Below are 27,343 nucleotides of genomic sequence, written 5' to 3'. Positions count from 1 at the left end.
GCATCTGTGTTTGCTCACAAACATTTCCTAAGTTAATTAGTTGTGTTATTAGCCAGTGGTAAATAGGCCTAATTTGTTAGCTTCAGGTGTAATTAAGAATCTTGCAGGAGCAGACCTTGCAATTCCTGAGAAACCTCAAAGCATCATCTACATGCATTTGTCAAACCACCCGAACCTCCTTGCTTTTATTTACTGTTCCACTTTGGAGTCTAAATGTAATTATGGACTCATTAGGTGAAGTCTAATAATTCTGATCTTACAGATGCCAAATCTAAATTAATGAAAGTTTCCATCATGCATGTAGCTCGATGCATGAAGTTTCTCATCATGCATTTGGCTGGATGCATGAAGCTTTTCATTATGCAATTAGCAATATGTATGAAGTTTTCATCATGCCTTTAGCTGGATGATTGACATTTTCCATTGTGCATATGGCTGGATGAATGAAGTTTCCCATCATGTCTTTGGCTAAATGAATGAAGTTTCCCATCATGCCTTTAGCTGGGTGATTGACGTTTTCCATCATCCTTTGGGATACTCTTAACTTTACGGCATGAACGTGGACACTGAGAAGGACTTTGAGAGGCCTTTTCACTCAGACCTTGCAGAATAAACTGCACCCGGGGGGCGGTTCCTTGGCCAGTCTATGAGCCAGCGGCGAGGGAGGGGACGAGGCAGACACAAGCTTAGCTGAGCCTGCCCACACTTCTGTGCATCACTCGGAGGATGAGACAGGACGGTCTCTCATCCACCGGAGAGATTAGGACAGTGATGGCGAACCTATGACACACGTGTCAGAGGTGACACGCGAACTCATTTTTTGGTTGATTTTTCTTTGTTAAATGTCATTTAAATATATAAAATAAATATCAAAAATATAAGTCTTTGTTTTACTATGGTTGCAAATATCAAAAAATTTCTATATGTGACACGGCACCAGAGTTAAGTTAGGGTTTTTCAAAATGCTGACACGCCGAGCTCAAAAGGTTCGCCATCACGGGATTAGGATGTCCTGGCCACACTGCACCCTTGAGTCACCCAGTCATTGTTCTGTTTGTCTGTGAGCTTTGCTAGGCTGAGGAAGAAACCAAGAGTAGGTTTGGCCGGGAGATTTAAGCAGTGGGTGCAACTGCATGCTTCCAGCCTGGGAATATAACTCTCTAAGCTCACTCAGGCTGCTCAGCGGCTTTCTTCCATTGATCTAGGTTTCGTTTGCGAATGTTTTGAATGACCCCACCCAAGAATAATAACAGTAGTCAGAGCGATCCTGGGGGCAGGCCGGGACCCAGATGCTCACCCATCTTGGAAGAGCTACGAATGTTCTCAGCAGCAGCAAAAAGACGGTGTAGGTTAAACGCAGAGGGAATTTCGGTCCGTTCGGTGACTCTGGTGTCTCACAGTTAACACATGGCAGGGCGTGCTTGCCATGGTGTTCGCCAGGGTTCGGAAGCTGGCTCCCGAGTTCCGGGCGCTGGAGCTTGTCATCACCAGGGCCTCCCGTTGTGCGGCACCGCCCACACCCCGGCTCTTGTGAAAGGAACTGTAGCCGAGTCTAGTTCCTTCTTTAAGGTTTCCTGGTCTGAATCGAGCCACAGCGTTGCTGTCCCTGCACCGGGGCTCCGAGTGGGGGAGGGCCGGGCTCCGGAACAGGGGAGACAGCCCGTGAGACCCTCTGTGCCCCCGTGGCCGTGGGCGCTCTGGTCCCTCCGCGAGGAGCCCTGCTCTTTAGCTTCTCTGACCTGGTGATGCTGCATCGACGGCCCGGCTGCGTCATTAGCAGCTGGCGTTGCTCCAGCAGGGGTTTGCAACTCGTCCAAATGCAGGTGATTGCTGGGGTCTCTGCAGCGCTTTGCGTGTCAGCTGATTTCATTCTAAAGCTGTCTCCTTGCTCCTGGTGTGCGAGGCTGTGGTGGAGGTCGCTGCCTCCCAGCTTTCTGTTCTTCTCTGATGAATTTGTGTCCACGTGTGAGCTGATGGGGCAGAGAGAGAGACAGACAGAAAGACAAAGAAACAGAGTCAGAGAGACGCACACAGTGTGTAGTGTGGGGAGGCGGCGGGGGGAGAGACAGAAATGCAGAGAAACGGAGAGAGAGGCTCGGCTGGGCACAGGGACCGTGGGAACCTGGCTTTCGTGCTCTCCCCCTCACAGCATCCTTGCTGGGTTTTGGCGAATGGGTGCTTTCTCCCTGGGCACCCAAACCTCAGCCGCCCTGACCCCTAGGCTGAGGGTCTGCCTGTGTCTGTTTCCAGTTGCGTTTTCTTCTTTGGCCTTTGCATCCTCCCCGACGCTGTGACTCTGTATTCAGTCCAGGGCCATGTGCTGCCCCTGAGAACCACGCTGAGCGTGACAGTCACAGGTGGAGGGCGGAGCTCGGGGAGACCCGGGGGCTGGGAAAAGCCAGCCAAGGTCGGCGGGCAGTCAGAACCGGCTCGGCGGATCTCTCTCCGGCTCTGGGGATGGCAGCCACTACCCAGAGGTCCAGGACACTGTAGTGTGGGTTCAGGGCTCACAGAGGGGAGTCAGGGTGGGAGCCTCACTTCCCACAGTCGGGGCTGGTACTAGAGGCAAGGCATTGGCCCAGAGGCAAGAGGAATGGAACAGTGGGCACTGGGCAGTGTTAGGGCCTGGCAGGTGGTGTAGGGCCTAGAAACCATGGTCCAAGAGCCAGGCTCCGAATTAAGCTTTATCCCATAAAAGCTGTCTGATCTTAGGAAAGTCACTCAACTTCTCTGTGCCTGTTTCTTCACTATAAAATATATATAGACAGTCCTTGGGTTATGTCGGACTCGACGTACGTCGTTTCGTGGTTACGTCGCCATCTCCCATTTATTTATATATAAAAAAAAGTTCCGTCATTTTGACGTACATACATATGTGCTTTGTTTTTTATTATTTATTTACCACAAGTAAAGGTCAGGAATTGTCATCTTTCTTTTAAATTTTTTGTTACTGTTTCACTTCATTACTGCTGTGTATGTGCTCCATGTGAGTGACATAGGAGCTTATGTAGGTGGGTTCCGACTTACGGCGAAAATCGCGTTACGTCACACCATAGGAACGGATCTCCGACGTAACCCAAGGACCTACTGTATTAAAAATGTGGCTATTTATAGTGCAGAGGGTAGATGGAAGAATTAAATGAAATACTGGATGTAAGGATGCTTAGTGTCAGGCCTTGTACAGAGTAAGGCACAAAAGTATTAGTAGCTGTCATGAGGATGGTGATGGTGGCCACAATGGTGGTGATGGTGGTGGTGGTGATGGTGATAGTGAAGGTGGTGGTGGTGGTGGTGGTGGTGGTGATGGTGGTGATGGTGATGGTGATGGTGGTGGAGGTGGTTGTAATGGTAGTGATGGTGGTAGAGGCAGTGATGGTGATGGTGATGATGGTGATGGTGGTAGAGGTGGTTGTGATGGTAGTGGTGGTGGTGGTGGTGGTGGTGGTGATGGTGATGGTGATGGTGATGGTGATGGTGATGATGGTGGTGGTGATGGTGATAGTGAAGGTGGTGGTGGTGGTGGTGGTGATGGTATGGTGGTGGAGGTGGTTGTAATGGTAGTGATGGTGGGGGAGGCAGTGATGGTGATGGTGATGATGGTGATGGTGGTAGAGGTGGTTGTGATGGTAGTGATGGTGGTGGAGGTGGTAATGATGGTGATAGTGATGGTGGTGGAGGTGGTTGTGATGGTGGTGATGGTGATGGTGGTGGTGGTGATGATGATGGAGGTGGTAGTGATGGTGGTGGAGGTGGTTGTGATGGTGGTGATGGTGTTAAATGGCATTTAAATGGTGGTGGAGGTGGTTGTGATGGTAGTGATGGTGGTGGAGGTGATGACGATGGTGATGGTGGTGATGATGGTGGTGGTGGTGATGGTGGTGGTGATGGTGGCGGTGGTGGTGATGGTGGAGGTGGTGATGGTGGTGATGATGGTGGTGGTGGTGATGGTGGTGGTGATGGTGGTGGTGGTGGTGGTGGTGGTGATGGTGGAGGTGGTGATGGTGGTGATGATGGTGGTGGTGGAGGTGGTGATGATGGTGGAGGTGGTGATGGTGGTGGTGGTGATGGTGGTGATGATGGTGGTGGTGGAGGTGGTGATGATGGTGGAGGTGGTGATGGTGGTGGTGGTGATGGTGGTGATGATGGTGGTGGTGGTGATGATGGTGGTGGTGATGGTGATGGTGGTGATGATGGTGGAGGTGGTGGTGATGGTGGTGGTGGTGGTGGTGGTGATGGTGGAGGTGGTGGTGATGGTGGTGATGATGGTGGTGATGATGGTGGAGGTGGTGATGATGGTGGTGGTGGTGATGGTGGTGGTGATGGTGGTGGTGGTGGTGGTGGTGATGGTGGTGGTGGTGGTGGTGGTGATGGTGGTGGTGGTGGTGGTGGTGATGGTGGAGGTGGTGATGATGGTGGCAGTAGTGGGTGATATGTGGCAGTGGTGGTAGAAATGTTGTGGTTAAGAGCAGGGCCCCCAGCACAGCATGGGACCAGACAGTAGGAAGCTCTCCTCCACCCCCTCCAGGCACGTTGGTGGGTAAGACAGAGCTGTGGTTGCCTGCATATTGAGGTGCCCAGTCTTTTCCCCAGGGTCACCAGATACAGTCGATCTGGGGGATCCGGTCTAATACTAGTCCTACCCGCTGGGAGCTTAGCATGGCTCCTGGCCCCTCCAGGCCAGCCTGGTTCTTGCGTTTGCAGGTGAGGGCTGTGGGGCCTCCAGCAGGAAGGGCCTGGCCATGCTGGGCGGGACTGTGGAGTTTACCCCCCACCCCCCGCCCACACAGCATCTCTTCCCCACCTTCCACGGCCCTGTGCCGCCGTCCCCAGAGCTCAGATGCATATGCCGTGGGCACTGTCCAAAACCAAGCACTCAGAAGGCCCCGAAGTGAGTCTGCGCCAGAGAAAGAGATTGAACGGAATGTCTCTGGACATTTTATTTTGATTAAAACATTAAAGTGCACGGCAGCTCTCATGGAAATTGTAAATCTTTACCGGAGGAAAATGAGAAACCAGGACCGACGTGAAATAATGGCCTGCAATGCCTCCTTGATTTTACATGGGAAACTGTGTGCCGTCGCTGCCAAATTAATTTTTGGAAAATGAGTTATTGACTGCAGTTATAATTTATTACTAATAACGGAATATGTTTGTAACCTGGGCCTGATGGGGCAGGTAGCAAAGCAGGGACGAGGAATAATAAGGTGGGAGGGGGCCCCCAGGAGGGGAGGAAGCCCAGGGCACCCCAGGACAGACCTGACAGGCTCCTGGTGACACGTAACGTGACCCTGTGACACTCTGAGAGCTGAAGTGCATTCTTCGGGGTCCGTAGTTTACCTTCCGGAGATTTCAGTGACTTGGCAGAGCATCGCTGAGCAGCAGAGCCTGGAGGCCACAGTGGCCATTGCTGCCCAGGTGGCCCTTTCTCCTGTTTGCCCACCAGCACGGCCATTGGGCTGTCTCTCCACGGAGGGGGCTGTGCAGGGAGCCTGTGTCAGAGGTGGCTCTGGTCACAGCAGTGACTAAAGCAAGAAGGGGGGCGGGTTCTGGGCTCTGCTCAGGACGCCCTGGAGACTGAGCTGACACTTCCCGCAAAGCTGGGGACCTCGAGAGAGACTTCGACCGCAGTCTCCTCATCTGCAGGATGGGCACAGTGACAACTCCTGTTTCTTCGGGAAGAGGCGGGGGGGGGGGGGGGGGGGGGGGCGGGGGCGGGGGGAGGGAGAGAGGAGAGAGAGAATATGAATGACTATGGAGATGTTTGGAGATCCACAAAGCTACCCTGAATTTCGGGGTGGGCCTTCTAGTTCCTCCAGGTGGCTTTTATCTCACTGTCGTTCCTTGCTTAGCCAAGCACACATTTTGAAAACTCAGAAAAGAAAAGTATCCTGTAGATTTTAAATCCTCACCTCTGTTGGCCTGACAGCCCAGCGAGGTCCCGGTGGCTCCAGGCCCAGTCTGACCCGTGAATGCTGCAGCTGTAGGTGTGAAACGTATCTGTAATCTGGCGATTTTGGTTTTCTCACCGTTAAGATCCTGGTGTGTGAGACAATAATATTTAGAAAGCATTTATCTTTGACAATTAATGTTAGAACATAAAGTCTTCTTCCAGCTTCAACTGATTTAAATGCTTACATTTAACCAGACAGTTATGAATGGTTATGTTCTAATTTATTTTAATGGGCATTTAAACAAGGGTAACATGTAGTGATCATGGGGTGCTCTTCTGTGGTCGCCGTGGATGGCTGGGCGGGTGGGGCAGGTGGGGCGGGAGGTCGCCTCAGCCCTAGTCATCAGCCGCGTCCTGGACTCTGTCCGGGGCTCCTGCTGCCTCTGGCCGACTCATGCAGGACAGAAACAGTCAGGTCTCCGCCATGCTGGGCCCTCAGTGAGGTGGCCCTGGGGGAGCAGCACCCCTCCATGGGGGGGCCCTCCTAGGCTCCCATCTGGGCGTGGTCTGCACAGCGAGGCCTCAAAAAGCGGGTCCTGCAGCTGGAGCTGTTTTGTAGGAAGTTGTCATTTCCCCCCAAATAACAGTTCAGCCTGGGCGAGTGTCCGGGTGAGGGACAGGCTGCAGGAGGCGGCTCCGCGGGAAGTCTCGGGGGACGAATTCACACCTACCGCTGCTCCTGGGGGAGGCCGCCTCGGAGTCCCGCTCCTCCCCCTTCCCTCTCACTTTTTGATTGTATTGCCGTTTTTTGACATCAGAAGAAATTGAAACCCTGTTTAGGTTTCATGGTTTCACATTTCAGAAGTCGGTGCTGCAGCCAGGAGCCGGGATGCGTCTAATTTATGCCGCGCGACCTCCCTTCTTAATTCTGCAGCCTTCCACCCAAGGGATCTGCTGGGACGGAGGCGAAAGTGCTAAGATGTACATTTTCGTTCTCTTTTTATGGGAACCACTTATCAGGCACAAAAGGCAATAAAACCAGGTGTGATGAGATTGGATCGAGAGGATGGGCCTGGTTAGGGAATGAGCCATTTGACGTGACTCAGCGGGCTTCTCAGACGGGCCCCAGGAAGAGCAAAGGGGCAGAGGCCCAGGTCCCGGACCGGATCCCGACACAGACTGGCTGAGCCCTCAGCCCGTGGACGTGACCCTGGGCTTAGAGGCCACGATGTTTCCAGCCTGGGCTGAGGATCTCTTCTCCTCCCACCGATACAGTGAGCAAGGAGGTGGGGGAGACTGACCCCCAACTTCTTCTTGGTATAAAAGACCAAGTAACGGTCTTACATTTGAATATTTCAGTGTTTCCGTCTGTGATTGTTTTCTGTTTAGTTGTGAATCCTCACCTGAGGATATTTCCCCATTGATTTTTAGAGAGAGTGGAAAGGAGGGGAGAGACAGAGGGAAACATTGACAGAGACACATCGACTGGTTGACTCCTGCGTGAATCCCGCCCAGGGCCGGGGATCCAACCTGTGACCCTTCAGTCCACAGGCCGACGATCTAACCACTGAGCCACAGGCTCAGGCTGCTGTTTGGTCTTCGTGAGCATATGTGACTGTGTGTCAGGTCCAGGAACAGACTCAGACCCACGGGCAGCCCTGGGTGAAGGGGTTCGTGGGGGAACAGAGTGGAGGAAACAGGGAAGCCGCCTGGCGGAGCAGCATGAAGGTGTACGTACCACGCACCTTCGCCGGGACAGAGTCCGGATGGACGTGCGGAAACTACACCCTGGAACTTCTAGAGCCAATCGTGGCAGGACTGTGAGGTGCTCTGCAGTGAGGCGGCTTTTATCTGACACAACAACACAAATCCAGAAGCCCCCAAAGAACAGAACAATAAGTTTGCCCCCTTACAAATAAAAACCTGGGGCACGAAGCCATGATCACCACGCAAGTCAGAAGGACAGCAGGGCTTTGCTGGTCTGTCCCAGCCCAGAGAGTCTGCACACTGCCAGGCGGAGACAGGCCCCCCCCCCCCCCCCCCCGCCCCCCGGGAGGGACGCGGGAGGAAGCAGGAATGAAAGTCCCGGAAGAGGAGAGACAGCACAGGGGTCTCTTCAACACGGAGGAGGAGGTCGGAGACTGTGATACTGATTGCCTGTCGCCATCGGAAGTTCCACGGGGCCGGATGTCACCTCTTTGGTTTCCTCATCCTCCCCACACCACCCCCACCCCCGGCCAGGAACAGTGCCTGGCACATAGTAGGTTCTAATAAACATTTGCTGAATGGAGGCACCCACAGCTGTGCAGCCTCCAACCCAGCCGCTCCCCGGTGGAATTCACCCTCACGTGGACCCCCGGGCTGCTCATGGCCACAAGAACTGTAACAGGAAACGGCTAAAACGATCTTTGTGTCCACCCATGGGGTCGGTGCAAATGCTGGCCACCCTGCAATGGATATTGTTAAAAAGGATGAAGCATGCTTTACTAACCTGGCTCCCAAAGATATATCACTAGATTTCGGAAAAAGGTGCGCCCTAGCTGGTTTGGCTCAGTGGATAGAGCGTCGGCTCGTAGACAGAAAGGTCCTGGGTTCAGTTCCGCTCAAGAGCATGTACCTCAGTTGCAGGCTCCTCCCTGGCCTGGGCCCTGGTCGGGGCTCGTGCAGGAGGCAACCAATCTATGTGTTTCTCTCACATCGATATTTCTTTCTGTCTTTCCCTCTCTCTCCCACTCTCCCTAAAAATCAATGGAAAAATATCCCCGAGTGCGGATTAAAAAAAAAAAGGTACAAAGCAAGTATTTATGAAGATATGTTTGTGTACAGAAAAAAATAGAAAGCATGTGTACTCATCTTTGTCTGAGAATGCATGATTATCGAAGGCAGCTCACCCGGGAGCGTGGGAACATTCATTCATTCTAAGGAGAGATGCGCGTCTGGATTTAGGAGTGCAGGCAGACGGTTCACGCATTTACATTTTTTTGAAATTTGAATAATTAACAGTGGATGCATCACCTGCTAAAATTTACATTGATTGGAAAGGACACGCACAGAGCCACGTCCTGTGTGTGTGTAACTCGCACATGCAGAACATCCAGAGTCAAAACCATTGAAACGTGTGTGAAGTATCTCAGGAATTTTCTGTGATGATTGTCCTGAATCGATGTAAATTACATGCGCATTATGGAGCACAGAAGTCACCAGAATAGAGAGATGGGGCTTTGTTTCCGAGGTGCTAATTAGATGCCGGCTGCTTGGAGGGAAACTGTCTGTGCATGTCTTTGCTGTTTGGTTCGGAAGCTCACTTGTCTCCGACGCGGCCTGTGTTTCCCGAGTGGGTGAAGCGGCTGTGCAGGCGGCAGGAGACTTGTTTCCTTGTGAAACTTTGGAACCCGTTTCCCAGTTGCTCTGCGTGAAGCGGGCCAAGCCCCTCATTTCCACGATGTCCCCTCCTGTCAGAGGGGCTTGGAGTCCCACTATTTCAACTCATAAACTTGCCCATCGATACGACGACTTGCATCGGAAACAGCCGGGGAGCTTCACAAGCGTTCAGAGCTCTTACCTAAGGCCACCGATGAACCTTCCGGATGGCCACGCCCTGCATCTTCTTGTCAGAAGTCCCGTGCTCCCGCACTGACCCCCCCGCCCCCCTCCCGAGGCTGGCGATGGCGGTGTCTGCCCGGCTCCCGCTTGGCGTGTGCTGGGGACAGAGCGGAGGAGAGGCCGCCTTTCAGGACAGCGAGAGCATCCAAGGTGCAGAGCATGCGTGTAACTCCCTTCCACAGGGGGGCCCTGCCATCAGGCAGGCAGCGAACCAGGGCAGGTGCGGTGACGGTGGGGACCTGGAGGGAGGCTGCGTGGAGCACCTGGTGGCATTCTTCCTCTTCTCACCTGTCCACCCCGAGTTCCCCGGACACAGTGCTCTGCAGGGGCAGCTGTAGGGCCTGCAAGACAGCTCTGCAGGAGGACCAGTGGCCCAAACCTCGCCATGTGGGGTGGTTTTGTGTTTGAGGGACAGTGGAGGGAGCTGGCTGGAAGCTGGGAAGCTCAAGACCTAAGCGGGCACAGCAGACAGCACTGCCCACCAAGGCAGATGCTCTCAGCCTTTGGGTTCCCATCAGTTAAGGACAGAGCGGCTCCGTCCTACATGAGGCCATGGGGTTGAATGCCAGCAGAGCGAGCGCCAGGTGGAGTGCTCTCGGAGGCCTCTTGGATCTCCCTCGTTGAGTCCTGGACAAGGGAGAGTCCAGCACAGGGCAGGACTCGTTTGGACGTAGCCCGAGGTCATGTAGGCCTAGCAAATAGCTGCTCCTCACTCATCATTCTTTTCTTCATTAGACCCTCCTGCACCGGGAGCTGGGGTGGGGCGGAGTGATAGTGAACTTGACCTATGACCCTTGCCATCACTGAGGCCACTGTCTTTGGTATCTTGAGCCTCTGCTCTCTATTTGGCTTTTGGCCTGTGCCTCTCTGTTATCCTTGGGGCCGGGGTGTGTGCTCAGGTGGACTTGCTGAGTCATAAGGTTCAGAGCTGTGCATAGGACACGGGGGAGGGTGTGGGCAGGAAGGGGAGGACCCTCGGGGGTAAAGGGCAGCTGGCCACGGGGTGGCAGTGTGTGGTAGGGGTCAGATGGCAAGTGGCTGCACCCTCGGATGAGGTCTCATCTCCAGCTTCCGACTCGGCAAAGCTCCCCCACCCTGTGTTAGTCTCAGTACCTCATTAGTCTAGTCTGACAGCTGTCTGTGGGGGAAGCAGACACCTCGCTTTATCCCTGGGAGGCTGCTGAGAAAAGAGAAAACCAACCAAGGAGCAGAACCGAAGGTGAGGTGAGTGCAGTGCCCAGGGCAGAGTCCCAGGTGGGATCTAGAACCTTTCATGCCGCAGCCCTTCCACCTGTCCAACCAGATGCCCAACCAGATGCCCAACCAGATGCCCAAAGACGAGTGTCTTCAAGGACAAGTGACCACGTTCAGTGCTCAGCTGTCCTCGTCCTTCCATAGGAAGACCGGGTTTTCTTTTTCTTCCTGGAACTTTCTAGATCGACATCCCTGCAGAGCCTCTGGAGACAGATTGTACTGAGGTGGGCGGCCTCCCAGCTACAGAGGGCCTGGCTCTGGAGTGGGAACCCTACCGAGGCCGCAGCTCTTGCCGAGCGTGTGTCCAGTGTCGTGTTTATTTGCCATTTGGTTCTCTGTGGTTTGATGGCTCTGCACGTGGGAGGGGCCGATTGACAGGCCTACGGATGTCTTCCAGTGGGTGGCTGATCATCCATTGATGTGCACATTTAGCCAGTCATCCAACATTTATTAAGCATCTATTTTGTGTCAATCACACAGTTGGTTTAGAGCAGATTTAAAGATGAGAAGCGTGGCGTCTGCTCTGAGGGAGCTCGCAGACACATAATGAGTCATTAGATGTGTCGCGCTGGAGTGGAAATATGCATAACGCGTTGTGGAGCACAGGAGGACAGTGAGGGCCGCACTCCGTAGTGCTGGGGGCGGGCTTGCAGAGGGCGGGGCGCTGGCCTGCTTCCAGGCGGGAGGGACTGTGGGCCGACAGGGAGGCAGATACCGGGAACTAGAAACGTCCAGTGCGGAGGTGGGGGGTTGGAAAAGCCCACAGCTCAGCCCAACCAGGTGCAGAGAGCACTGTCATCCAGGTGGGGAAGTGACTACGGCCCAAGGGGTCAGTGGGTCCCCACTGAGCACCACTGCCGGGTAGGTGCACGGCAGACAAAATGAAGACTCGGCTCCTGCCTTTCAGGAGTTTATCTTCCAAGGAGGAGGGATGCGTCAGCCAGGAATGTAGGGCAATCCTTCAGCGAGGAGGAGCAGACAGAGTGGAGGGCAGAGCAAGGACAGCATAGAGAGCCATGGACAGCGCCCCAGAGAGCAGGGGTCCGAGCTCAGATCGGGGGAGCCGTGGGGAAGTTACTCCAGACGGAGCAAGTGCTAAAGCTGCACCCCGGGCTTGCTCTGGGGAGGGGGTCCCGGCAGTGGAGAATCTTGGGAACAAGATATTGACAGGGAAGGAAGGGGTGAGACTCTAACCTGCAGAGGGTGAGGTGCCACTGAAGGGCACGGGAGTCCAAGGTCGGTGCACAATGGAAGTGCTGGCTTAGGGACCGGAAATTCAGACCCTAGTTGACCCACGTGGTCACCGGCCCGATGGAACTGGGAGGAAGGACAATCTCAGACAAGAACCTTCATTTGAGTTATTTCTGAAGTAAAGGGTCTCTTTTTACCAGATGCTTTTTGATGAGTGTAGGCTTGGCTTTTAAATTTTTAATGCCTTTTAAAGGAAGTAGTCATGAAAAATGCAGGTTCCTTGGAAAATTCCTAGTGTGCTGTCAGCCTGCGCACGCCCCCACCCTGGGTAGCAGTGAGCAGAGCAAACAGAACTCAGATGGGCCGGGTCTCCTCCTCCCCAGCCTTCAACAAGAGGCACCTGCCCTTGCCATGAAACTCCGCATTTGTGTGCACAGCGGGCCAGCGTCTCCACGCCTCGCAGAGGGGTTGCTCTGCCAGGTGAGGGGTGGCTTCCCCGGTGCTCTCGGGCTGAGGCGACGCATCCACGCCCGGCTCGCACACACACAGCTCTTCCTCCCTGCACGCAGAGCCGCCATCCCAAGCCTGTGTTTGTTCAAGGTTATGTTTGCCTTGAACTAATTAAAGCCATTTGTATCAAATGACTGGAATAACTTCCCCTTTGGAAATAAAAAAAATAACTGAAAGAAGCTGCTTAAAAAAAAAGAAGAAAAAGTCAGAGTTAATTTCAGCAACTGAGAGACGAGCCCTGCACCATCAGTTCTGTGGCAGGAAATGTGGAAGTAAGCCAGCCAGGTGAGGTCTGCATTTCCATGTGGATCAGCCTGCAGAAGGCAGGGCCGCTCCGCCCGGGCCCTCGGAGAACAGCGGCCGCCTGTGCGGGGCAGCGGGGAGGCCTCAAAGGCACTGTGGGCCAGCGTGCACTTCTGTGCTCGGGCAGACCCGTCAGTCATGCGAATGGTTAGGGTAGGATGCATTGATCACTAATGGTGATTCATATCTATTTTAAAATAGATGTTTATTCCTCTTGAATGAGACACCCCCTGAGGCCCTCCTGGTGCCAGGCCCGGAGACACTGAGCGAGGCTCCCGGCGGCCCGCAGACTTGACGCCCACATACCCTTCATGGGTGCTTTCCTCTCTTCTGTGCAGCAACAATGCAGGAGTGTTTTGTAAGAGGCATGTGCACTCACACGGAAGACTCGGGGACCTGTGAAGGGTCTAGAACAGTGGTTCTCAACCTTCATGCCCTTTAAGTACAGTTCCTCATATTGTGACCCAACCATAAAATTATTTTTGTTGCTACTTCATAACTGTCATGTTGCTACTGTTATGAATCGTCATGGAAATATCTGATATGCAGGATGGTCTTAGGCGACCCCTGTGAAAGGGTCGTTCGACCGCCAAAGGGGTCTCGACCCACAGGTTGAGAACCACTGGACTAGAATATTCAGTAGGGCGGTTTGATGTAAAACAGGAAGCAGACACACACGCGTGTACAGATGCACTTAGATTCACTGCTGCGTCCGATGGATTGAGGGATTGATGAGCGACGAAGCTGTGGGAGCAATGGATGGTCTTTCCCAAAGTGTTTGAAGGAAACTGCCCCGTGTTCCCCATAAAATTGTCAGGAAAGAATAAATGCAACCGCAGCTCTTCAGAAGACCCAGCTGGGTGAGCGGCCGTGCTGGACAGGAAGAGAGTTGGCCCTGGGGCCACGTTTGCACACGCGGGGAGGAGGGTCTCCTTCTGGGCTGGGCCCTCTCCGCTTGCTCAACCACAGGCTCACCCTGCGTAGTGGGTGAGGCTGGTTGAGGATGTGTGTGCCCCAGTAACTGCTGAATCCTGTCCCATGAGCACCCCCATGGCAGACACTGTGTGCGGCACTGTATGCTTGTGTCTGTCCGCAGCCCAATCTCCCCTGTGGCAGTGGATTTAATGTTTGTTCCCTACCCCTCGAGTTCCCAATGGGGTGATCCTTGGAGGTGGGGCCTTTGAGAGGTGATTAGGGTTAGATGGGGTCATGAGGGTGGGGCCCCTGTGATGGGATTAGTGTCCTAATAGGAGACACCTGAGAGCTCTCCCCCTCTGCCATGTGAAGGCACAGGGAGAAGCTGGTGTCTGCACCCCAGAAATGGAGCTCTCACCGGAATCCCACAGTGCCAATACCTTGATTTTGGGGCATCCAGCCTCCAGAGCTGTGAGGAATAGATGCCTGTTGTTTAAGCTGCCCGTTCCATGGCATTTTGTGATGGCAGCCAAGGTGCCATATTTCTCTCATTCTGTTGGGAAAATGGAAACTCAGAGGGTAAGCGATTGCTCCCATGCTTCAAGGTAGTATGTGGCAGAGCTGGGTGGATTCCCAGGCCTGACTCCCAACCTCGCCTCTGTGCTGAGCTCGACACTCCTCTGGTCCCTGAGGGAGAGGTGGCGACTGTCTCACCCTCCCTGATGCCTGACCCTCCCAGGCCAGGTCTCTGACCGAACCCCACAGCAGCTCCCTCCTCCCAGGCCATGGCTCCACGGTGGGGGAGGTCCCAGCCCGTCCAGAGAACTGGAGATTCGGTCTCAAGCACGTGGACCAGGGACAGCATAGAGCAGTGATGGCGAACCTTTTGAGCTCGGTGTGTCAGCATTTTGAAAAACCCTAACTTAACTCTGGCACCGTGTCACATATAGAAATTTTTGATATTTGCAACCATAGTAAAACAAAGACTTATACTTTTGATATTTATTTTATATATTTACATGCCATTTAACAAAGAAAAATCAACCAAAAAAATGAGTTCGCGTGTCACCTCTGACACGCGTGTCATAGGTTCGCCATCACTGGCATAGAGCCTCCAGACTGGGAGGTGCTGGCCCTGTTCCACGGCGGGCAGCGTGTGTGTGAGCAAGCGGGTGCCTGAGCCCTGGCGTTCCCTGTCCTGGGAATGCGCCGGACCCAGAGGCCCAGCGTGAGGCTCCCCTTCAAGGCATCGCTCATAACAGGCCACACTCAATGGTCTCGACCCCTGTTCCAGAACTCAGCCCTCACAAACCTCACTTTTACACGACAGTTGCTTTAATATTGAATCCCCCTTTTTTCTTTTACAGAAATGTTCCTCTTCTGATAAAATTGAATCATGTAATTTAGAACAGAATATATGTAATCGTGCGTTTCTCATCCATGTATCAGTGAAGGTTATATAAAAAGGTACTTGGAGAAGGGTTGAAATCCGAAGCCGTGACTACTCACGCTGAGGTAGCTCAGGTATTAAGTGCGATATCTGAGGCCGCAGCACTTAATTTTAGCGTCGTCACAATGTGCCTAAGAATAGCACAGCTTCTCCTGAGTCCCTTTCTTCCCTGAAAGAATAGTAACAGCAGAAAGCGGCCTTGAAAACCGTCTTCAGTGTGAAAATAAGAATACAGTCGTTTTGACTGTATGTAAAAACACTGCATAATATGCTACATATATTATGGATGACATTATTTCCAGCTAAATTTCATATTTCGTTGTCCTTACATTTTTTCAGCTTCCACTGCTCCCTGCAATGTACAAACGGGGTGGTGGGGGGAAGCGGGGTGACGGTTCTAACTGAGCCCAACCTGACCTTGGCTCCCCTGCTGGTCCCATCTTCCCTCACTGGCCCGGGCACCTGGGGGTCAGAGTTGGGTCACAGATGACTCAGCTCTGGGACTTGGCACTTGCAACTCCTCATCTCCATATGACATCCCTACCCGCTGGTCCCAATCCCTTCCCATCTTTGGGGTCTCCCTTTCATGTCAGTGTTCCAGAGTCTCTGTCATCATGGGTCCGAGTCACCTGCCCAGCTGCAGAGGGCCTCACCTGGGTGCCCCTGGCCACAGGGTTGGTGAGTCACTCACTGCCGGCCAGACACAGCTCACAGGCCGAGCTGAGAGCAGGGCACATATTTTTGGCCAAAAGATGAAGTGACAGTTATAACCCTTTGTCTTCCGGAAGGACTGATGTTGCCAGGCACAGCGGCGGACACCTCTCTGCGGTGGGACCAGAGTGGTTGCCGGGGAACTCAGGGTGTCTGCACCCCGACCACACAGGGGGCCCTCCCGCGACTAGTGCCGTGAAAGAGCTGTAGGCTGCCCGTGGCTGTTCCTAGCATGTTCAAGGCTCTACTCACTTGTTATAGATCATAGATTATAGATGATTATAGAGTATAGAGCAGGGGTGGGCAACCCCTGGCACGCGTGCCAAACATGTCACACCAGTAACTTTTGCTGGCACGCGAAACCCTCTCTTATAATCTTCCATTTACAATTTTTTCTTAATATCGACTTTTTTATTTTTCAGATAAATTCAATGTAGGTGCATCTTAGATAAATAAATGATTTTACATAACATGTATACATTAAAAAATAAATGTATTTTTCATCATCATATACTGTGTTTTTGTCGCTCGAATGAATTTTATTATTTCTTCAAGGTTCTTCACATACGTACACCTTAAGAGATATCAAGTAGGCGTAACATGTTCTCAAAAAATTAGGGTTGGCACACAGAAGAATTTTGAGTCAGAGATTTTGCTAGTTTTGGCAAGCACTCACAAAAAGGTTGCCCTTCCCTGGTATAGAGTATAGATTAGCAAAATCTTCATTAACCTCAAAATCAAAATAAAAAACCTGTGATCCTTGCTTAACTTGGGTTTGAAGGCGGTCGTGTTGGAGGGTGGGACTCCGCCTGAACTTCCCAGGGTCATGAGGCTGGGCTGGCTCGACCACACCGGCTGCCGTAGAGGCTGGAGGAGCCGAGGTGACCGCAGGGGCCCCGGGGGAGGGTGCTCTGTGGGGCACATTCTTTGGATCTCTGTTTAGTGCATTTTCAAGTGGAAAGAAAGGTTTGAACACCTACTTAAATGTTACAAATTTTGACGTTTTGGTATTTATAACGCAGGCCAGCTCCACCTCTGAGCATGGCTTGGCTTCTCACTGTGACCCCGGAAAAGGGGCCAGACAGGTTCTCCACCACGGTCACTGCAGTGCAGCTCCTGCCCAGGTGGCCGGCGCCCTAGCCGGCTGGCTCTGACAGTGGTCTGCTCGCCCCTGCCCTTCAGCACAGACTTGCTTCTTCCCCCCAAAGGGAGGGCAGGGGGTGTTCACAGGAGCACCCCAGAACCCCCACGCTGTGACATTGACTCTGGTCAGCAGAGGCTGCACAGCTGGGCTGACGTCCGCACGAGAGGGAGCCAGGAGCGCCTCGGTGATGACATAGCAGATCGTGTCCCCATGGGGCGAGCACACCTGAGTCGCTGAGCACTTGAGTCGGAGAGGTTAGCGGGCTCTGGGGAGGCGCCTGCCCCTCAGGAAACAGTTCCTGGAGGCTGGTTCTGTTCAGCCTGAGGGACAGCCAGCCGGTGTGGACGCGGTGGTTGACCCGGAGCATAGACACCGAGGAGGCGGGGCTCAGGGTGGGTCCGAGGACCTGGGGAACCGAGGTGGGCGGGAGGCCTGTCCTGTGCCGTGGGCCTCCCAGGGCCCCACAGTGTGACCAGGTGACAGGGGCTGTGGAGACTCAGGCTCCTGAGGGTGAAGGTCTCCAGGCCAGTCTCCAAGTGAAGGCTCGCACCCCGAGAGCAGGGGTCCTGGGCCGAGAGGGTGAGGAGCTGCCTCTGGAGGAAGGCCGGGGCGCACACGCAGCCACGACGGCTCTCTCCAGCCCTGGGACCAGCTGTGATGCTTGTGGTCACACTGTCCACGCCCAGCTGGAGGGGACGAGGGACGCTCAGCGACAGGCCTGCGTCAGCCGTCCCCAACAGCACTCCGAGGCCTCTCGCCGTCGGCTCGCTCATTCCTCAGAGCTGCTGAGAGGTCTTCATGCCGCGGTCTTGCTTTGCATCCATAATCCTGCTCAAGTAAGACAGGTGGTCGTGTCCCCCGGAGACACTTGGGCTCTGAGGCAGAGTTCTCGGGGCCAAAGGCAGATTCGTGTGCGTGCACCCACCAGGGTCTGCACCTGCTGGGATCTGCACCTCGGGGCCTTAGGGCCTCGAGCTTTGCTGTTTCCACTCCAACAACTCTAGGCCCCTGTGGAGGCAGCGGTTTGTTAAAGCTCCGAGGAGAACCCGGGGAAGATGCAAAGCCTGGGGGTGAGTGAGGGGAGACTTCATAACTGTTGCACCGAAGAGGCCGGGAGATAAAGGCAGCAAACCAGGTCGATCGCTAGAAGGAAAAATAGTGGAGACAGACCTCGTTCCAGACCCAGCGAAGCGGCAGTGGGAGAGCACGGTCAGACTCCGGCGGGGACAGGAGGCGTGCAGGCTGGCGTCCCCGGGAATGCTGTCCCTGCTGCGGACCTGCCACCTCTGTGGCCGTGGCAGACCAGGCACGCCCGGGAGGGGTTCGTGCCCGCGGAGCAGAAGACAAGAACGTGCTGTTGGTGGCAGAGGAGGGAGGCGGACCCCCGATCAGGAAACCATACACTTGGGGGCAGTTTCCGTCCCGTCTCGAAGCAGCCTGGAATGCAGAGGCTTTTACTATAACAGACGACTTATTTTTTATGTCACCTTTAGAAAGTCGCAATGCTGACATTCTGCTTGTTTGTGTTTTGCATACATGCGTCAGCTCCTCTTCGGTTCTGACTAAACAGTGGGTTTAGAGGAATCCATTTATCTATCGCCTGTAATCGCTACAAACCCATCATCATAATAATGGTCTTGTCTTTGTGCGCGTGTGCGGGAGGCGGGTGCAGATGGAGGGTCCCTGAGCCCCTGGTGCCTGCTTTCATCACAGCGGGCAGCAGGGCCCGGTGCGCCCCCGGCACCCCAGGATCCCTCCTTTCAGCCCCCTAGCCCTGTGCTCCCAGCTGGACTGGACTGGACCGTGACCATGTCCAAGGACAGGGGGCCTGGGCTCTGTGCTGGGCTCCCCTCACTGAGCTGCAGCCAGGCCCCCCTAGCACCCCGTCAACCCCTGCCGCCGGGCCCCCCAGGCTTCTCTGGGGCTGGCTGTGTCTCTCTCGTCTCCGTTGGCACCTGGGCCAGCAGCTTGTGCGATTTCCCCCTCGGGCAGCGTGAAGGCTGGGCTCCGGCCGCTTTCCCCAGGACCCCGTCCCCTCAGTGTTTCCGCTCCTGCGGAGGAGGCAGGCTCTGAAAATCAATGCATTCTTCAAGCCTCACTGAGAGCTGCAGACAGTGGGCCTGAGTGTGTCGTCTCTATTATCTCAAACATAAATTGCATTTTTCCCTTATTATCACGATTCTCAAAGGAGCCCAGTGCTGCTTAAATGGACAAATAATCGTAGCCCTCCCTGGAGGCTCGCTTGTTACCTGGAACACAGCGCACCTCGTCTCTTTTCCTTTTGTGTGAGCGAGGAGGTTGCCCTGCTGGCTGCAGAAATGATTTTCAGGTGGCGCTTACGGGCAGACGCTGGACTAAAATGCCGCCCATTCTTCTCCTTACGGCAGCGGTTCTCAACCTGTGGGTCGCGGCCCCTTTGGCGGTCCAACAACCCTTTCACAGGGGTCGCCTAAGACCATCCTGCATATCAGATATTTCCATGACGATTCATAACAGTAGCAACATTATAGTTATGAAGTAGCAACGAAAATAATTCTATGGTTGGGTCACAACATGAGGAACTGTATGTAAAGGGCCAGAGGGCTGAGAACCGCCGCCTTATGGCGTCTCTACAGAGGTAGGTGGGTGGTTTGTTATGTGTTCTTGGAGGTGAGAACATCTTCGCACAGAAATGGGGCCCCTGGATTGTGGCCGACAGGAAATGGGCCCCAGTGGCTCTGGGCTTGTCCCCTGCTTCCCTCACATCCCACCCGGGCTCTCCAAGAACGGAGGTCACCGGAGAGTCATCCGTCCCCAGCACGGGTCCCCGACAATGACCTGTTTGCCAATCTCATCCCAGGGGGCCTTCCATTGGCTGCGGGCCGAGGCCAGGTGCACAGGTGTCGCCGTGGATTTTCTTCGTAAACCCTTCCCGGAAGGGCCAGTGGTCTGCCACAACCAGGAACCCCTCATCCCACTGGCCCCTCGGAGCTACGGCGCCTCCAGGGCATGTGGTTCGGATCATGTGTGGGCCGGGGGTCCTCTCGGTCTAAGGGGAGACTGTTCCAAAGGGACAGTCCGTCAGAGGTCGCTTAGCTTTTCAGAACAGGAGCAGTGAATCCTCGGTCCTGCCTACTCCTTGGGCTACTCCGTGTCCTTGAGTTGGGAATGAGCCCCCGTCCCCAGCTGGATCTAGAGGAAGCGTGTTCTCACCGGCCCTCCGAGGCCACCGTGTTCGTCTTGTGTTGCTTTGGGGTGTACGCCAGGCAGTTCCCGGTGTCCTGTGGACTTATGGAATCCCAGAATGGGAAGGGACTTAGGAGATTATTTCATAGATGAGGAAGCTGAGACCGGGAGATGTCAATATTATTGAATTAAAATTAGGTTGAATTTCAGAATCACTCTTCGAATTAGGAGATGCTGATATATTTCTCAGGTCTTGTTTTCTTTCTTTTTTTAAAAAAAAATATATATTTATTGATTTCAGGGAGGGAGAGATAGAAACATCAGCGATGAGAGAGAAACATCACTGACCGGCTGCCTCCTGCACACCCCACACTGGGGATGGAGCCGGCAGCCTGGGCACGTGCTCTGACTGGGAATCGAACTGTGACAGCCTGTGAGCCACACCGGCTGGGCATCTTTTTGACAAGTTAGACCATTTCGGCTTGTCTGCAATAGTTCTTTGTTTCAATCATTTTTAAAAAGCCATTTTTTGAATGTTTAAACACATCCTAGTGCTTTATTCGACGTGGGTCTCCTTCGCCGCGGCCAGGGCACACAACCACTCCTGGCCCGTCCCCTCCTGTCGCGTCCACGCTGCCCTTGATCTGGGGCCTGGCCCCAGGGGATGGCAGGTGCCTTTGCGTCTTCATTTCTGAGACTCTCAGAGAGCAGGTGCCTTCGATCTGGACCACTGACCAAGAGGCGACGGGCTGGAGAGCTGGCCGTGGAGTCTGGACGCCGGCAAGCCCGCCGCATTCTTCTCTTACAGGAACGAGGTCGATGAACTGCTGAGCCGCGAGAGTGCGCAAAGCTACGTCTTGCCCCAGAGAAGGAGCCCGGCTTTTCTGTCCCCACTTTTCAAGGGGATAAGGTCCTGCCACTGTCACCCCCCCCTCCCCCCCCGCCAAGAGCTCCTTTCCTGTGCTGCCCTTGGGTCAGCCTTGCCAGGTCCTGATGCGTTTTGAGGGAAGAATCTGATCGCTCCCCACAAACACCCCAGGCTGTTCCGGCTCCCCGTGAGCAGGCAATACATACTCGACAGGTGATCTATGTAGAGATTTCCCGTCTGGGCCCCGTTCCCCCCAGACTTCCAGGTGACATTCCCTGTCCGCCTTCCCTAAGGCCAGTCGTGATCAGACCGGTATTTAGCATGGCCGGGCCCGAGGTGTGCCTCTTGGTTGTGGCCACAGCGGCTCAGGATTCTGGGGCCGGGGCCGCCTCTGTGTGAGGACATGGTCTGTTTGCCACCAGCCTGAGCTCCGGGCCCCCTTAGCAGCCTGACCCGCCAGCTGGCTGCTGGGGAGAGCCTGCGGGGTCTTCAGAGTGACAGCTAGTGGGCAGCAAGCCTCGCTGTGGTCGCAACATTGCTGTCCACCCATCTGTCACGTGACAGATGAGGGGGCCCATCGGCTCTGTGTGCTTCGGCCTTTCCAGAGGCAGCAGCCCCGTGGGGACCGGACATCGGTCCAGGTCCAGAGCTGTCCCCTCTGCGCTGCCTGCAGCCACGAGGGTTCCCGGCACAGACGCCTCCAGAGGCATGATGCTTGGGCCCCATGTGGGGTCCAACCTACATGGTCCCTTCCTGCAACCTCCTCCCCAGAATGGGGGTCAGAGGAGGCCAGAGTGGCTGTGTCTTGAGGAAAATGGGGTGCAGGTGGGATGGGCTCTTTGGCCCTTCCCCCCTCTCTGCCCTCCAAGTGCAGATGCCTGAGTTGGAGGGGACCTCGAGGCAACTTCCCGCCACTTCCGTGTGTGCGTGTGCATTTGCAGAGGAGCACACATGTATAAAGAAATGCCGCTGTCTTCATGTCGTCCCTCACACCGGGTCCTCCCTGGACCTTCCTGGGCTGGACAGAGGCTTCCACAGGGTCCTGGCCTGCAGGGCCATGAGGCGCCTCAGGGCTCCTCGGTGGCTGTGGCTGTGAGGTGGGTGGGAGGTTGATGGCTTGGGCTCCTCTCCTAATTCTTGGTGTGAACAGTGGTTAATCCCGGCGTCGCTCATGGCACCTCTCTCCCACTCACAAAAGCTTAAGGTCTCTGTAGACGTTTTAGAACAAGGTGAAACCTAAATTGTTTTGTGTTCAGAATCCAGGTTTTTTGACATTTCTCCTTCTGTCTTCCAAACAACTACTCTTGGAAGTGCAGGGTTGTCTGGTCCATGGCGAAGCCAGCGGCCACATTAGCGATGAGCAGACAGGAGTGGTGGCCACGAGCCGTGGAAGCCTAAGAAACCTGGTCCCCCATCAGCCTCCTGTCCTTGTCAGGGAACCCCATGTCCCCTCCAGCCGTAGCCCACGTGGCCTGGTCGTGAGGTGTGGCCGACAGCGTTGGGGGTGGGGCTGCGAGCAGGCACAGATGGGGTCACCAGAGGAGCTGGGCCTCGTTGGAGGGACTTGCCACGAGACCACCGTCCAGGCCACATGTTGCCCTTGTTTAGTTTTCTCCAAACGGACGTGACCAAGGGGATGCTAATGACGACTGTTTTGGTCTAGCAGAGAAAAGCAGGGACCGGGTCCGCACGCCCCGCCCTCCTGCCCTGATGCTGCGCACGGAGAGGAAGAGCCCGGCCAGGGACGAAGGACACAAGGTCGGTCTCGGGACGTGGAATCCTGGCGGAGGGGGAGGGGGGGGGCGGTCTGGGCTGCACACCCTTCCCACCGCTTTCCCATGTGGGGACGCATGGATGCTTGGCCAGTCCCTGTGCAGGACGGTCAAACCCAGAAATTGCAGCGGACGCCCCGGGAAGGATACGGCGTGGGAGAGGCTTGGGAGAGCAGAGCTCGCTGGGTGTGACCCTCGCTCCCGTGTCCTTGTCCCCACATTTCACGGGGAAGCTTGTGCACGCAGAGTGGCCAGGCTGTGGCAGGCACCCCTCGGGCAAGGCATGTCGGTGTTTGGCAGTGACTTTTCAAGAAAACCCAACACACATTTGTTTAACACGTTCTGGTCTTAGACCTTCTCTTTGCCCGATTGCCAAAGGCATTTTAAGGACCAACCACGAATGCATGGGGCACGTTGCTGTCACGTGAAGAACCCCAGAGACCCGCTGTCGTGGCTGCATTGGAAAATCACTGCTGGGGCTTATTTTGTCCGGATCTGTCAGATGGGCCGAGGCCCCTGGTCCGCCCAGTGCATTGTTTACAATCCCTCTCGCTCGGCTTTGCTCGGCAGTCTCTGCCTCGGGCCTGTGGCGGCCCCATTCCCTGGTTTCCCTGCCAGCGCGGCAGTCCAGGCACCACCGCGGTGTCCACGGCCTCCTGCCCATCTCAGTGCCCAGGAACTGGCGTGAACGGATCCCGGATGTCAGTGCAAATGAACGTCTTGTTCCTCGGTGGGGGGTTTCGCTCTGAGAGAGCCGCGCTATACCAGGGTGACATTTATTAATCAGTCTTTCTAGGGCCTTAACTACTTTCTTTATCACTTTGCTCTGCGTGTCTAATTCACTTTTATTACCTCAGCGTGGAAGGGGAGCTTTATGCCTTGATTAGCCATTTTTTATCACCAACAGGAAGCCATCACCTGCGCGGGCCTCGGGACGAGCGAGGGCCTCGGCAATTAGCGGCTCCCAGGCCCAGCGCCGCCGAATTTAAGTGTCCGCCCCTCACAAATCACGGCCCACCGCCTTTCCCCGAGTAATTAGCGGGAGCGTCTACTACGCCGCAGCCCCTCATTGGGTTGCGCCTGTTCAATTAGCCCCGTAATGAAACTTTCCCCTCGTTTTTCTAATTGGATTAGTAATATAAACTCCGGTCTTAATGTATTTTTCAGTGCAACCCTTTCGGAACATTCCCTGTCCTGTGAGTTATTCTTCTCAGCCTCGTTCGGTCACAGGAAGCAAAGGCAGTTTCTTCTACCCCCAAGTTCCAAGAGAGATCGCTCTGAAGCTTACAAACCGAGGGGCAACCATATACGTTACAGATCATTCCCGTAGGGTAGTTACTTGTCGCAAAGAACAGAGGGGCGTGGGGAGACCCAGGACAACACCGAGGCGCGTGTGTGAATGGATGACCCCTCCTTCCTGGGTTGACTCGTCTGTCGGTTAGCAGACGCCCCCGCCCGTGTGCCCGTCCGGAGACCACGCAGGGACGCTCCCGGGTGAACGTTTCCACCCCAGGGCTGCTCGTCCTTCCTCTCGGCCATTTGGTTCGGATGACATGAGCCCTCTCGGTCCTCAGCTCACGGGTGGACGGTGTCCACGGGCCGCAGCCTCCCTCTGTCGTCCACGTTGGGCAGAGCACGGTTGGTGTACGTGTTGGAGATTTATCTCACCGTATAGACACGTGGGGTTTCCTTTTTCTTTTTTAAAATATATTTTTATTGGTTTCAGAGAGGAAGGGAGAGGGAGAGAAACATCAATGATGAGAGAGAATCATTAGTTGCTTCTCCTGCACGCCCCCCACTGGGGATCCAGCCCTCGACCGGGCATGTGCCCTGACCAGGACTCTCCCCATGACCTCCTGGTTCCTGGGTCGACGCTCAACCACTAAGCCACACCGGTTGGGCTTCTTTTTCTTTTTAAGTTTAGGGAAAATAAATCTCCATTTTCTTCTAGGTGTTCACGGCCTCCTCTTTATTTTATAAATAGAGACACAGAAACACGGCGTTTTTCAAACCCAGCTGTGTACAAACCACCTGCACACTGCACTGCCTCTTGAACTCTGGCCCCAGCTGGGAGCTCCAGGAGGGGACGGTCAAGGGCACAAACAGCCTCTGCAAGTTCGTGGCTCATGGCTCCCTCCTGCTGTCAAGGGACGGGGATGGGCCAGCCCCAGCTGCACCAGGGCCTCTCGCAGCTTTCGGTTTCTCTGCCCCCGACTGTAGTGTTTTGGTGGCACAGTGACTCCAGCCGCTGGGTCACCCTGTTTCCGGAGATGAATCCGGCGGGCTTGTCTGCCGCCAAGAACTTACGGCACCCGAGAGCCACCTCTGGCTGCTCTGCCCGTCTCGTGCCTGTGAAAGCAGACGGTGTGGCTCCTTCGGGATAATGAGGATGCCTGTGTCTGAGTTACTCCCCACGCTCTGCTGTGCCGCGAGTTCCATCTTCTCAGCCTAATTGCCTGGTCCCTTTGGCTGTGCTGTTCAGAGCAGGTCATTATCTCACGGGCACTGTAGGCAGGTCTGTCTGCAGGAGACTTGTTATTCTTTACTTGGTTGCCTGTCACTGAAGACGAGTGTTTAAATAAAAGCATAAAAGGCGCTCTCCTTCTCTTTCTGCTGAAAGGAGCCTCCACCGATCCTCGTGACAGGAGAGGACAGCGCGGCCAAAGGCAGCAGACCCGTGGCCTCCACTCCGGTGCCCGGCTCCCCCTGGTAAGAGGCCCTGAACCCCGAGAGCAAGGAGCTAGAGCCTTGCCTTGTCACCAGAGAGGGATGCGTGCTCCTCAGGTGAGACTGGGGCTTAAACGTTAATTGGCAGCTCGTGGCAGGTACAGTTCTGCACACGCTCACATCCTGCAGGGGGGAAAGCGGCGTTTACGTGATGCGGTTCTGGGACAGTGCATCTGCGAACATATGTTAAAATAAGAATGCCGGTGCGTGTGCGTTGGCGAGCCCCGGCGTCTGCAGAAAAGGCGCGTGCGTGCTCCAGCTCCAGAGGGTTCCCTGTGCCAGGAAGAGTAGCGGGTGGCTGTTCATAACGACACCAGTGAAAGTAAAATTGCTAAACACACAAAAAAGGTGAGGACTCCTCCAAGGAGTCATTGCAAATACCTTTGGGAGTGAGCAGCATTGGTTCTTAGATGCCCTTTCAGCATGTGGAGTGATTTGGAGGCAGAATGAAAAGGTTATTCCAGGAAAAAACAGTTTTAGAACCGGAGCTTAGAGAGCAGGATGCAGTTGTGGGGGCTGTGTGTGTGGGGGTGGGGGGCGGCGCATTGAGAGGGCGGACATCACAGCCACGGCGGGTGCTAGGTGCCAGGTGCCGTCTGCCGTCAGCCGGTGCGTCCCGGGGAACCCTGTGGGCTGTGTCCTTCCAGTCCTGCTCTTGGCTCATTCTTGTTAGTGTCCAGGCAGCCTCACTTGAACCCGGAGACAGCCATGGGCCGCACCTGTGTGGGCAGGTGGGCGGGGGAACCTGCAGTAGGGACCCCCCCGAGATTGGCCGCCCCTGGGGTGCGATGAGCTGGGGCTCTGATGGATGCCACGGCGAAGGAGGTGCACTTTGAATCTCTCTGAGGGCGGACTCTTCTGGAAGCCCTCGCCACCGTCGGATGGAGCCCCCGGAAAGCTGTGCTGTGAGGACGGGCTGGGTCCCGGGCGTCGTTCTGGTGTTGAGCCCACGCCGCCTGAGGGTTTCGAGTCTCCCCTCCACAGAGCGGAGCCGCCAGCAGCTGCGGGCCCTGCCTGGCGTTTTCCTGCTGCTCGTTATTTAAATACGGGACATATGTTTCTGTGCAGCAACAGAGATGGGTAGATACAGTCTTGCAAGAGGCAGCGGAGTTGAAGTGATGGTGGTCAGGCCCACAGACACGTGGCCCAGGTCTGGTTGAGTCTCTGTGCCATCAGCTGCGCTGCCTGCGGGTAGGGACGTGAGGACTGTCTGGGCGGCATCGGGTCAGGCTGCCACCCGTGTCTCCATCTGCCCCTCAGCGTGGCACACTTCCCGGAGAAGGAGGGGCTGGAGGAGGTCCCCCGGGGGAAAACAGCAAGTTGAAAGGTGCCCAGGCATTGCTCTCAGCTGTCCTGGACGGCCATGTGGCACCAGCCTGGCCAGCCTTTGGGAGAGATGCGAGCCGCCCGCCCTGGAACTGAGCGGTGAGCACACGGAGGCTGCGCTTCCCGGCTCAGAGCTGCCTGGCACCCCGCACTGTGCCCGCCTCGCCCTGTTCCCGAGTGGCCAGCAGGACGTCTGGGCCTCGGCTGTGCTCCACTAAGGAAACGCTGTCGGCGGGCGGGCGCTGGAGCTGGGGATGGCGGGGTTGGAGGACGGGCTGGGGAGGGGAGGGAAGACACCCCTGCGTGTCTCCTCCGCGCTCGAGACTCCCCTGCAACACGTCACTCCCGACACGGGATGAGCGGGTTTACACGCAGAGCGGTTCTTCCACGCCGGCTGGGTGGCCACAGTTTAACCCGGTCGGACACTGTCTCCCTGGAGACAAGTCCAGGTTATCACCTGGGCTTCTGACCCATCTGTGGTGGATCCAACAGCCCCCTCCTTGGGTTTGATTAA

General features: G+C 55.2%; 1 protein-coding gene across 1 annotated transcript in view; it reads left to right on the top strand.

Annotated features, from left to right (window-relative positions):
* TCERG1L (transcription elongation regulator 1 like) overlaps positions 1 to 27,343 on the top strand; it is a 98,591-nt gene that overhangs the window by 46,739 nt on the left and 24,509 nt on the right. Inside the window, exons 5-6 of the mRNA XM_070433232.1 lie at positions 22,671 to 22,762; positions 25,397 to 25,485. Coding sequence (XP_070289333.1) covers positions 22,671 to 22,762; positions 25,397 to 25,485 — 181 coding nt within the window. The remainder of the gene's footprint in view (positions 1 to 22,670; positions 22,763 to 25,396; positions 25,486 to 27,343) is intronic.

The sequence above is a fragment of the Myotis yumanensis genome, unplaced genomic scaffold, assembly GCF_028538775.1.
Source record: "Myotis yumanensis isolate MYYU_CA2020_CCGP unplaced genomic scaffold, mMyoYum1.0.hap1 SCAF_13, whole genome shotgun sequence".
Taxonomy (NCBI): Eukaryota; Metazoa; Chordata; class Mammalia; order Chiroptera; family Vespertilionidae; genus Myotis; species Myotis yumanensis.
This window is presented reverse-complemented; position numbering and strand designations above follow the sequence as displayed.